General features: G+C 44.0%; 1 protein-coding gene across 1 annotated transcript in view; it reads right to left on the reverse strand.

Annotated features, from left to right (window-relative positions):
* gabbr2 (gamma-aminobutyric acid (GABA) B receptor, 2) overlaps positions 1-13,391 on the reverse strand; it is a 172,105-nt gene that overhangs the window by 54,631 nt on the left and 104,083 nt on the right. Inside the window, exons 4-7 of the mRNA XM_071920182.2 lie at positions 12,006-12,107; positions 5,841-5,906; positions 4,968-5,156; positions 3,998-4,240 (exon numbers count right to left, since the gene is read on the reverse strand). Of these exons, the coding sequence (XP_071776283.1) occupies positions 3,998-4,240; positions 4,968-5,156; positions 5,841-5,906; positions 12,006-12,107 (600 nt within the window). The remainder of the gene's footprint in view (positions 1-3,997; positions 4,241-4,967; positions 5,157-5,840; positions 5,907-12,005; positions 12,108-13,391) is intronic.

Here is a 13,391-nt window from a genome sequence, read left to right on the forward strand (position 1 = left end):
TCCTTTCGTCACACATTGCTCTTTCCTACAATACGTTATGCAATTATGCTTGAAGTGTAAGTAGGACAGTGCAGTGCACCTCAGTTCAGCTCATTAGGCATTACAGTACATTCAGATAACTGTGGTGTGTAAACAGGGTCAGACAATGTGGGTTGAAAATAAGGGAACTTGACTTGAACTGGAAATTGAGAGTGGTTGCACCATCATGGTCTCACACAGCATTAGCATTGGCACTAGAAATACCATTCAGATCAGCAAAAGGAGAGGTATCACAAACCTTACTGAAACAGCATGCGCTTCAACTATTTTAACAGTCCTCCATTTGTCCCCTCAAATGTATACATGGGTTGTAGAACATGCAAAGCATGTCCAAAATATGCAGGAACACTGACTCACACCCCTAATTGGAAACAAAATATCTCTACTACAAAGATTAAATTGACTTCCTCCAACCAAAAATCGAATGACCTGCTGTAAATCCTCTTTACACAAGGTATTATGCTCCTCTGCTGCCTCTGCTCCTCTGGAGCTTAGGGAATCTCGCCGGAGTGTTTTGACCCAGACAGGTCACCCCTGTCTGGTATTCAAAGGACGTTGAGACCTGTGTCACGACAGTGGGTGATGGAGGGAGCACTGTGTGTATGCATGTATGTGTGTGTGTGAATATGTCTCTCTGAGGTGAGACAGTGGAGGTAGAAAGCTAACGCTTTGTCTGTGGAGGTGAGAAAAAAGCCAGCGATGGGGGTGTTGGGGTCAAGTGAGATGTCGCTCGGTGGGCTTCAGGTGTGACATCCTCGGGGTTTTCAGGGTTTGAGGTGGGAACACAATGGGTGTGGATGTAGCTATGATGCAGGCGCACATGCACACGCACACACTAACAAACAGATAGCAACACAGATGCACACAATGCACTCTCTCTCTCTCTCTCTTTCTCTCTCTCTCTCGCTGTGCCTGTCTGTTTGAGATGGCTGTCGAGCCCCAGGCTGTATTATTTACCATTACCCAGAGAGACACTGATACCAACACACTGGCCACACTAACCACAGCCAAGACAGGACAAAACACACACACCCCCCACCCAAAAACACACACACACACACACACACACACACACTTGTCTCCCTCCCATCACAGTCTGCTGTGCCTTCCTTCCATCCAACCCTCCCCAGTGTTTCCAGTGTACAGCGTCCTGTACAGAGTGGCCTGTGGTTCCAGCAGCTCTCTACGCTCCCTGTGCCCTGGAGGTCTCTCCCAGCTAATGTCAGCCTCCTTCTCTGTGGTCCTGCCAGCAGCCAGATCAATACTGTGGAGCCCTCAGTGATCACACTACTGCTGCTGCAGCTGCTACTGCTACTGATGCAGCAGCAGGATTGAGCTCAGTGCAGAATGGACACGGTTTGGTCCCACAGGAAACAAGTGTGCGTGCGTGTGTGTGTGTGTGTGTGTGTGAGAGTGTGTGCACAGCATACACACAGCACAAAACCGCGCAGCAGGAAAGAGATGAGGCTCAAATCGGGCTATGACCCTGTATGATCAAGCACAAATGACATTCAAACCAAAGATGTACAACTAGCATTTACCGTCTCACTGGTGCTTCTGCATGGGTCGATGTGTGTATTTGGGTGGAAACGATTGCAATAGACAAGCAAAGCGGCAGCTGGTTGCGTAATAGCTGCTTTTGATATCTAAATTCCAAAATAGCATAAAAGATGTATGCAGTGTGCAGGGGAAATTGCCTTCCCATGTCTTTGTTCATCATGTGTGGGTGGATGTTTCTATGTGCTATGTGTGTGCCACATACAGGCAGCGCTTTTGATCTCATTTCATGTAATCCCTCAAAAGAACAGCTATAATAGTCCATGGATCTCACATTTTTTGCTACAAAAATGCACTAAATTATTTTGCAATGCCGCTCTGTTCAAACAACGTAATTGCTTACCATATTCACAAAAGAATATTCTGTATTCTTGCTCTGTTTTGCCGTTGCTCTCAGAATTTACTTGGCTAAATAAGTGTTCTGTATGTCACTGTTGTCTTTTTCTTTAGGACGTCAGCGACACAAGTACCTACAGTACTATGTACTGTAGCCATCTTAAAGTCCTCCGTAAGGCATCTAGCCACATCTACCTCCATTAATACCTCAATTGCAGACTATTCTAATGTTCTAATGATGATAAGTAGAACTAAATAGTCATATTGTAACACAAAACTTGTGTCTCTAAATCAAGCGTTTTCCAGATCATTCCTTGTACCTTCTGACAGTACAAATACATTTCCAAACACTTCCCCTTGGTGCTTAGAGAGGCGATGCAGCAGTTTAAGTGTGAAGTGAATGGAGCATAAAGTGGAACTTCTATGATGGCTACATCTGTGTGGGATCAATATGAATCGATATAGATATGAAGAGGGAGAATAAGATTACTCTACTAGCCAATTTACACAAAGTAACTAGAGTTTGTCTTTTCTCGTATCCCTGGAGTACAAAGAGAATAAAATGTTATCCAGTCATCAATATTCCTGCGTTGCCCGGGTCCCTCCAGTGTCACTGTCAGCCTGCTCCTGCCCAGGAACACTGAGTGGGGCTGCGCAGAGAGAGGGGAGAGTAGAGGGGTGAGGAAAGACGCCCCGGAGGATTTGGTCTAGCGCTGCACTACACATACCCCTGGGGACATTAGCCTTAGAGAGGACCTCACAATAATACGTAAGTCAATAAGTCAGTAGCCTGCACCGATTTTCTGCTAGGCTGTTTTCTCGCTCTCGTTCTTTCTACCTCTCTGCTGTATTTCCACCAGCCTCTCTATCTCGCTCCCTCTATCTATTTCTCTCTCTCTCTCGTTCCACCTTGACTTTTCCTCTCACCCTTCCGCATTGAGTGGATGTTTACAAGAAAATGCAGAGCGGTTATTGAACGTTCCACCACTGTAATCTCTTTCCGTTTTCCCAATATACCCAATCTCTCTCTCTTTTATCCGCCCTTACGTTTTTTTTTCAGGGCGTTTATTTGTAAATCTGCAACAACAAAAAAAAAGTACCGTTATGAATGAAATAATACTGTGCCGTATTGTAAGGTCCCTGCATGCCTACTGGCTGTCCAGGCTGGGAGCTGTGTGACATCCTCGAATAATGGAGTGGCCTTTACTGGGGAACAGGAGATATCCTCTAACAGCTCAATGGGAAGTGACGTGCGCGCACACACACTCACACACACACACACACACACACACACACACACACAGACACACAGTCCTAGCCAGCATAGCCACCAGGATCAATCTTGAATGCATTGGAGTGCGTCGGCAGCCCTAAATGACATCTCTTTAGGCTTCATACAGAGACAAGGATGGCTAACTAACCTTCTCTGCAAACAAGCTCCCAGTCTTAGAGAGAAGTAATTAATGCCTCAGCCTGTAAGTGTTCTTCTGACATTTGCACACCGCATATACACACAGTACACATATACATTACATACATACATGCACACACACTTAGATCCATTCATTTTAATTACCCCAAAGAGACACTGCTTTGTCAGCAGTAACAGATTTGATGGTGTTTTGAGCACAACCACTGTGTACATCCCAGTGTTTGCAGAATAGGTGTGCATGTATATGTGTATATGTGTGCTTGTGTGTGTGTGTGCATGTGTGTGTATGTGAGTGTGTAGTGATTAAGAGAGAAAATGCGCATGTGCCTCTCTCTCCTATCTCTCTTTCCCTCTCTCTGTCTCTGTATGTGATTCGTCAATATTAATCAAACCCATTTGTCTGCGTGTATGTATGTGTGTGTGCCCCTGGGAGTGTGTCGGTGTGCCCATATGTAAGTGAGTGTATGAGCATAAGTGCTCTTGTGTCTCTGTGTAAAGTATGAACGTGTGCATGTATGAATGGTAAACCATTTCTACTCCAAATCAAGCCAGATTGTATTCTCGTTGTGTTTGCCATAGTTTTTATTGATCATATCTTCAGGAGCCAAAATGACAACCTGGCCCGTAACTCACCGTGACGCCGTTGAAGTTGGTCTCATTCATGACATCCAGCACCATCTTGCCCACTTCGCGGTCGTCCACGGTGAAGTTGTGGTACACGTCCTGCCGCTGTTTGAGCCGGAGCAGCTCCATCACCCGAGTGAAGGTCTTAGCGATCACCCAGATCCCATCGTAGGCGAAGCCGTGGAACTTGCTGGCCTCCACACCTTTCTGCTGAAGCTCCCGGCTGTACTCCCTCTCATACTCATTAGGGGTCTGGAGGAGAGAGAGACAGAGGGAGAAAGAGAGAGGGAAGGTCAAGATAGGTGTGGTTGACTGTTTGTTACATGGAAAAAATGATTCTGGCAACAGTAATTGTGTAAAATGCTACTCAAAATGCCACAATTGCAAATGTGACATATTGCAGTATCAGTTATACACCGATCTCATGATGAAGATTAGAAGCTAAATGTAGTAGCTATTAACACAATAGCTTTGAAGAAAGGAAACTGAAAAAAATTATAAGGTATAGCCTATCATCTCCAAAAAGTCAATTTTTTAGTAACTAAGAAAATGTTATTATTTTTTTCTATTGCAAACCAATTATTTATGACAATTTATAATACACCATTTAGCTTGGTCCCAGGAAAATAGAGCATTTTCTACGCAATTTGAAACACAGTATAAGGTTTCTGGAAAACGCTGACAACATTATTTACAACATTATTTACAGTATCACCTGTTTCAACATCTCTTGCTTCTTGAAACAAATGACAGTATCTTGAAATAGCGGATCACTCCACTAGTGTCAAGATAATGTTAATTAATGAAAATTCACACACACTATGAGTTACTTTGCAGCCGAAACAAGTGAGATTATTGAGCTCACTAGCAAATTGTTTTCACTTGTGGTTAATTAAAATAAGATTTTAAGACACGTTGCACGTTAAATGGCTTGTTAATATGTACATTGTTCAGCAGTGCCACATTGTGTGTCACTCACCCTGCCAGAGATGCCCTTGATCTGCCGAGCGCTGAGCGGCTCAAAGTCCACGCTGATGTAGCCCTCCATGGCGGTGAGCAGCTTCTTGGTGGTGCAGTTGGTGGTGTTGGCCTGCTCCCACCAGTTGCCCTGGTACCAGCCGGGGATAATCCACTGGTACTTACTGCCAAACATGTTCAGGTTGTACGCCTGGGAGGGGGCGAGAGGGAGGTGGCAGGGATGTAAAAGCACGGAGATACAGTGTGATAGATTCAGAATACCATTACTTATATTTACATGTGGGCTGCTGACTAGCCACAAACTAGAGCTGACTTTGGCCTCAGAGTTTGAAGCTGGAACCACCGGAAACTGAAAAAATCCTGTTCAATCCTGAACTGAGCCCCAGGGGTATAACTATTTGTGAGCCAACTAAAGCCCATATTTGCTAATTTTCTTAAGATAAATTAGTAATAATAATCTTCAACAATATTTGAACCAACCAAAACCCAAGCCACTTAAGTGAGAAATTCAGCTTGGCCTGACCCATGGCTAGTTCGGGTCCTTGTCAGGTTTGGGCATAAATGTCAGGCTCTATTAAACACACACACACACACACACAAAATTTTCCACCACATCTCCACCTTCCATACACACATTCCGAAGTTCAGAACAGCAGCCCTAGCCCTATAGCATGTTCAACAACAGTCCCCATTGATGTGGCAGGCTAAGCTGTTTAGGACGCCCATCTGTAATCATTAAAGACAACAACGTCAGTGCTATGATGCTCTGTAAGACACTGGCAGCCAGTGTCAATAAAGTCAATATCAGTGAGCTTTTAGTTGTAACTGAGTGTTGTGCAGGTTGAAAGGACACGATCCAGGACCGAAGACTTACACAGCAGAAGACTTTGGAGGCCAGGTTCTCATCAAACTGGCCGATGATGATTCTCACGTCGTTGTCCTGGACAAAGACAGGCAGAGAGAAAAGGGGTGACATGGGTTAAATGTCAATTCCTGGTGCATTTATCCTTTAGTACAATGCACACACACTGGTAAATATAGGCTACTGTACATTGAAATGTATGTCCTGGCATTGCTTTCAATGGAAGACCTCTGCTCCTGACCCTCTATTTCAATTAGGTGAAAAAGTCTATCAGCTTTAGGGTTAGCTTCCCTGTTTGTGATGTCCTTTTCTAATCATTCCATAATATCCCACTTGGATAACAAATAGACATAGCATCAGCACTTCAGCACTTCTGCATATATTTCCATCACTACTTCCACCCCATCAGTAGCTACACAGTACGTGGGATCTGAAGAATGAACCAATGGTTGTTCGGAGAGGGTGAAGCAATATCAAGTCACAAAGTGTCGATCCATAACAACAGAGACATTAGTGTCAGCGGGCAGAATTGCATTCCTTGCCAACAGGGTTGGAGAGGACAGATTTACATGGGGATTCGGAGCACATGGCCCGGTGATTGACTCAGTAAATAATTCAGATTGCCCGGCTGGAAGTGCTTCATGGTGGGAAAGCAGATCAGGTTCAGGGGCCAACAGTCTGTCATTTACTGTGTTTACGTGCATGTGCGCACGCACACGTACAGTACAAACAGCGGCACACACACTCACACATACACACACACACACAGAAGCAAGTGTGCACACAAGCGCATGATCCTAAACACAAACACTCAAACACACACACACACAAACAAAGAGCCCCAAATCAAATCCAATAACACTGACACAGCTTTGATGAATCTACATCTGGGCAACAAGGCTGGAGGTGATGTGTGCCGCATGGTGAAAAGTCTATCAAAAGGTTCCTGCTGCGGGCCTGACTTTGCCCTGGGTATCACATCCACAGAAGGTCAGCTTTGACTGAGCAATGCATTTCTGCTGCCCAGGAGGAAATCTGAATGAGAAAGACTGACCGGGTCAATAATGGGTTTGCACTTCACTGCATTTAGCGGAAGACATAGATCATTTTGGTGTTTATCGGCAATAGTCATCTTGTAATAGGATGAATAATCACTCTTCCTGAAAAAAATACAGACTATTGAGTGTGTTTTCCATGGTGATGTACAGGACTTGAAGTGTTTAGCATCGAGTTCTCAAGTGGTCAGTTCCTTCTTGTATTGATTAGGTCAGTGGTTCTCAAACTGTGGTACGTGTACCACCAGTGGTACGCAGAGCGCCCCCTGGTGGTACGCCAGATGACTGGAATTTTTTTGTCTGCTCTGAGAATTTGGAAAAACCATCTGAAACCATTACAATGTTTATAAATTCTTAATTTGTGATTTACCAGCATAATCAAAATTTAAAAAAGACTTAAAATGTTTTCATATTTTACATTTTAAATTTTTTATAAAATTGACCAAGGTTTCTGCCCGCGCAGCCCACGTACTTGCACTGGCTCTGCCTGCCCGAATGACTTATACGCTCATACTACTTGTCATATTTGTGCTTTGAGATGTTGGCTTGTAGGTGAGGTGGTACTTGGATGCTTTGCTTTGATCAGAGGTGGTACTTGGTTCAAAAAGTTTGAGAACCACTGGATTAGGTGAAAAAAACATTAAACAGGCAGCGATACATTAAATCCTCTCAGTGGCATTGTTGACTTCAAGGACTTAAATGGATGCAATCTTGCAGTCTGAACATATTCTAAGGTTACCGTGGATTGAGTTTTCAATGAAATGTAAAAACCGAGACCCTCTCATCTGAAAGTAGTGATTTCAAGTGACCAACATAACCGCTGTGATTTCAGTGACCCTGCGGTGTCCCGCCTTTATTCTAGATAATGAGAACCCTTTATGATTACGTAAAGTTCATGAGGGCCTCGTCCCTTAGGCAATCCCCAATCACTACCATATGTCATGGGTCCACATATCAGAGGGAACAGCCAATCACTGTCATCTTAGCTCCAGTTCCTTGAGGCGACTGGACGCATGGATCAACCAAACAGCCAATCATGGTTATTCCTCTAAATTTTGTAGTCGTTGCTGGATTTAAAAAAAAGTCACAACCACTGTTACTCACACACATGCTTCTCCTACTGATGGGTGGGTGGTCGAAATGCTAATGTGATGCATGTCCTCAAATTCTATAGCAGCCCCAAGTTTTATTTCACCACAAAACCTTCCATACAGGCTCTAGCATAGCATGAGACACACACACACACACACACACACACACTGAAAGAAGTGAGAGCTGCAAAAAAGCAGAGCAGCCCAATCAAAAGCCTACTCTGGTGGCTTCTCATCAGAGCCAGAGAGCATGCTGGGACATTTAAAGGGTCTTTTGTATGAAGCTCTTAGCGTTGTTCCACTACTCTGGCACTTTCACAATGTGTATGTGTGTAGATGTGCAGAGAGAGGCAGGTAGCAAGTCTGAACTTTTCTTCCATCGTCCATCGTGTGTGTGTGTGTTGATGTGTGTGTGTGTGTGTGTGTGTGAGAAGCGCCTGTGGCTATTCAATACTACTGCTGTTCCCCGGAGGAAAGGCACTTAACCCAAATGACTCCAGCTGTGGCCAAGGACCACAGCCTCAATATGAGTTCTGGCCTGCCTGGCAACATCATGAAAAGACAGTGTAGCTGAGGGCAAGAGTGTACGCATGTGTGTGTATGTGTCTGTGTGCGTGTGCATTAGAGATGGATTGAGGCACTATGGGGCCCCAAATTGCCCTCATCATTTGAGCTTTCTAATAACTGTAACAATAATCGTTCTCACAGAGGGTAGCAAGCTAAGCATTAAGGGCAGCCTCGACTGCTTAATCCGTGACAGCGTTGTTTGTAACTTTACGATGGTGATTTATACGTGATAATGCTTTGGGTAATATTGTACCTCTTAAGCCCAATCAGGCACTGATAAGGCTTATTAGGCACGCACACACACACACACACACACACACATACTAGGTCTTTTATGAGAATGTGGTAGATGTGATTTGTAGACGGGACAGTGTGTTGTTCCTACCCACTAAACCCCCCCCCCACCCCTCCTCCCCTCCCCCCCGTCTGGGTGCGATGATTACTGTGCAGCAAATGCGCTGTGTGTGGGTGTGATCATGTGCATGCCCTCGCGGGACAGATCTGTGCGCGTGTGTGTGAGAGTGTGTGTCAGTAGCTTCCCTGATCTCTAATGGATCCTAGGTGAGCATTAAGTGAGCACACTGTTATAGCCGCAGATACATTATTCTTTAAACTGGCACTGTTATATGAACCGGAATTAAGGGACTGCTGCCTTCAAAATAAAAGTCCCTCAGATGATTTCATAAAACGACAACATTAATGGACAACAAATTGTACATAATCAAAATCTTTTTAACCTTCATAAGATATACTATACTATACTATACTATTACACTATACTATACTATCCCATACTGTACCGTATCACACCATGCTACACTATACTACGCTACGCTACGCTATACTATACTATACTATACTATAGCCAAATCACTGCAAATCAAGATATTTGAAACTTCAATTCTGAAGCACATTTGAAGCTTCAGACCTAGAATTTGGGGTGGACTGGCCCTTTAAGCTGGATGTGTAGATGTCTGTGTATCCCAGCCAGGGTCTGCAGTGTGCGGCCCATGCTGCAGCTCAGTGCTATTTGGGGATTTGGACCAGCAGAGGTGCTCCATCAGTTTGAAGGGAGAGCCAGGAAAACACTGCGGACTGCAGTAGCAGTACCAGCCAGCCTGATGATATTATCAATAACAGGCCATCCGAAATGGACAAGCTAGTAATGATAATGTCAGTGCAAGCCATTTGTCTTGGGCTGATCCTCTATGTCTATAGAATCGTTACAAGAATAGTGATCTTATGCTCAAAATGGTCGTTAGAAGTAGGTCAAAGTTAATATTCATTTAAACTATTATTTTTACTGATAAGGTCTGGGTGGAGGTGGTCAATTATTGTCATGGTGTGTGTATGTGTGTGTGTGTATGTGTGTGTGTGTGTGTGTGTGTGTGTGTGTGTGTGTGTGTGAGTGTGTGAGTGTGTAAGTGTGTGGTTGCGTAAGCCTGCTTTTATTTTTCTGATTTTGTGTTCCCAGCCTCTCCGGGAAGAAACAGAGAACGTGGGACAGAGAACAAGAGATGGAGAGGAGAAAAAAGGCAGAAAGAGATAGTGAAATGTAGAACAGCAGTGACAAGACGCAGTAGTCCCTATCTGATCACACGGGGCTGCTTCAGCACCCTGCAGCAGCGATGCGTGTCTCCTTGTCACAACTCACAACTGGAATGTTGCAGATGTGAGCGCTCTATTTGTGGATCAGACAGTGGCGGCTGCACCCCTCCAACCCCACCCCACCTCACACCCACACACAAACACACACCTCCCAAAAAAAACAAAAAACGATGTACCAGACAAAAGCCAGACTCCCCGACAAACTCTATGTCACCCTCTACCTCGTCATATTACGTGACTGTCGGTGTTGCGAGACGAGCGGGAAACAGACCATTAGGGTATCAGAGGCCCCCCGCCCACTCCATCCAAACGCTCTGAAAAGCTTTCGAGGCGACACTGTGATTTGCATATTTAGAGCTGATCAAGGAAGGATGGTGTCAGCTTAAAATGTCAGCCCTGAACACGCAGAGTTACACATATATTTTTAGGAAAGACGGCTTATCTTTCTGTTCCTCTCCTTCTCTCTCTCTCCCTCTTTCTCGACATCTCTCTTTTGCCTCTATCTCAACTTGCTCCGTCTTGTATAAGTCACATCTTCCACTCATGTATCAGACCTTGTTTTTTTCTTCTTGCTCTCTCATCCCACTCCCCCTCTTTTCGCTTCCCACATCTTATCCTCTCTTACCCTCTCTCTCTCTCTCTCAAGCTGCCTGCCACCTGTTTGATTTGTGTGTGCTTGCTGGTCGGATCAGTGCCACAAGTTTACTTCCATTTATGATATTGCTACTCTATATGTGGCCTTGAGACACACTGCATTTACACTTTGCTGTTAATGTGACCGAATGCGTCTCTGACCACCAGCGGTTTCAGATGATCCGACCTTCAATGTGTCTTGACTGCAATGTAAACACCTGGATTTTTTGCTCTATCCAAACACAGTCTGATCATGCTAAAGCCAGGTGTAAATGGTGTAAAGGTCTTTTATTGTGTGGTGGGAGGGGGAGGATAGGAGAAAAGAGGACAAGACAGGAAAGCAGAGAGGAGGAAAAGATGGGAGAGGAGAGGAGAGGAGAGGAGAGGAGAGGAGAGGAGGGAAGAGGAGAGGAGAGGAGAGGAGAGGAGAGGAGAGGAGAGGAGAGGAGGGAAGAGGAGAGGAGAGGAGAGGAGAGGAGAGGAGAGGAGAGGAGAGGAGAGGAGAGGAGAAGATGGGAGGGGAGGGAAGAGCTGAAACGGAGCTGACAGTGTTGTCTAAGACTATAATCAGCCACAGCAGCTCAGCTCTACACAGGGTTCATGGACTTGAGAGAGAAATTGAAGGATCCTGTGTGTATGTGTGTTTGTGTGTGCCTGTGTTTCTGGGTGTATGTATGTATGTATATGCCTGCAAACCCACATCAAATGCCCATTAGACAGAGCAGGTCATTAGGGGTCACTGTACAAACTCCCCCAGCCATGACAGCATCCTCATTAGGCCTCCACTAGTCTCGTGGAGAACTGCCCTACTCTGCCCAGTCAAAGCAGGAAACAAGTCTTGGATAAACCATTCATCGTCTGGGATTCACTTGGGAGGAAATCAACTCATTTAATAGGCTACACAGATACAGCATTGAAAAAAAGTTTGCAAAAGTGACACGAAGATCAATAGCAGTCTAGTCATTTGGTATATATGAGAATTATTTGGATCGAGCTCGCCTTGAATCATTACAGTTTGGTTCACCAATGAATTCACAATTTACATACACACTGGAATAGTCAGATTAATGTTGGCAGTACATATTCACACAGATGTAGCCTGTTAGTTGGGTTATTCTATTCTATGTGTGCAGTTATTCTAAAGATGGCAGGTCTGTCATTTCATAGGGTTTGGGTAGTGTTGTTACTCAGTGCATGTAGTTCTTGTAGCCTCAACCACTTACCTTGAGCTTCTTGACGTTGACACAGGGGTCGTTGGAGAAACTTTCTGTATCTGCGATCTGAATGTCCGCTTTCTCCAGCTCATTAGTTAGGTCATTCCTCACCTGAGGAGGGAGAGAGAGAGAGAGAGAGAGAGAGAGAGAGAGAGAGGGGGAGAGAGAGAGAGAGAGAGAGAGAGAGAGAGAGCACAAGTGAGCATGGTTGACCATCTACAATTTTGTTCGTTCGTAATTTCTCTCTTCTTTTTTGTTATCCATCCTCCCATTCTTTTTCTCCACACCAGCCTGTAAGGAGCTTGTGGCTGCACACCTTGACCCTATTTTAGTTATTGTTATTTTAATCTGCACTCAATATCACCACAGTACCACATTCCGTATTATCAATTAATACCTCAGAAAATACATTAACCTCTTAGACATGAAAATTGCCTCTTGGGTGCTATTGCACGTCACATGAAGGCCAAACGTGCGGTTGGCTTGATGAGGCTTGCTCAGTGCAGGATGAAGCTCATGTAGATGTGCTCTTTTGGGGGAATGGGACAGTGCATTAAAAATGAAATTATGTGTTAAATTGAAAGATTAAAACCAATGATATAAAAAACAAATTCTGCTGTGATGACAGAGTGCTGTGCATTTGTGTTACAGAGAGCGGGGGAGAGAGAGAGGCAGAGAGAGAGAGGAAGGGAGAGAGAGAGAGAGAGAGAGACTAATACTCAAACTGATACAGATGTTTGCCTGAAGAGATAGAGAGAGAGATGCGGACATGACATGATGCGGAAACAGAGCACCTGCAATGCGCTGTCTACACCTGGATTGCTCTCTACCTTCCCATGCACTGGAAGAATTTGTATGGATATATTTCATTTGCTGTACTGTTTGTTTTTTTTCCAATCTGGACATTTCTGTACTTTCTCTGCATATGACACACAACACTTACTCTGTACCTACGTTACGTTAAAAATGCACGTGTGTTTTTGCACATTGCTTACAGTGCACGTCTACATGACACTTACTGTACATATGTATGGCCTTCTTTACACAACATGTATATTGTAAATTCCCTGCTTTCTTCAGTTTCCTATATCCCTCTTGTTATGTTATTATTGTTACATACTGCACATATTCTGTTACTTTCATAATGATTCCACCATTTCAGGGTTACTGGTATACTATATTTCTACTTCATGTTCATATATATATAAATATATTTTAGATATATTTGTATTTTATTGCATTTTTTTTATGTCATGTTACTTACTTATATAGCACATATTTAATATTTAGTAATCCATATTTAAACAAGCAACTGATACTGTTAATAACATCTGTAAGTACCAACTTTAAGTAGCAACTGTAAGTATATCATACTTGTAAATAATCCATACTCTT

Source organism: Centroberyx gerrardi, chromosome 19, assembly GCF_048128805.1.
Source record: "Centroberyx gerrardi isolate f3 chromosome 19, fCenGer3.hap1.cur.20231027, whole genome shotgun sequence".
Classification (NCBI taxonomy): Eukaryota; Metazoa; Chordata; class Actinopteri; order Beryciformes; family Berycidae; genus Centroberyx; species Centroberyx gerrardi.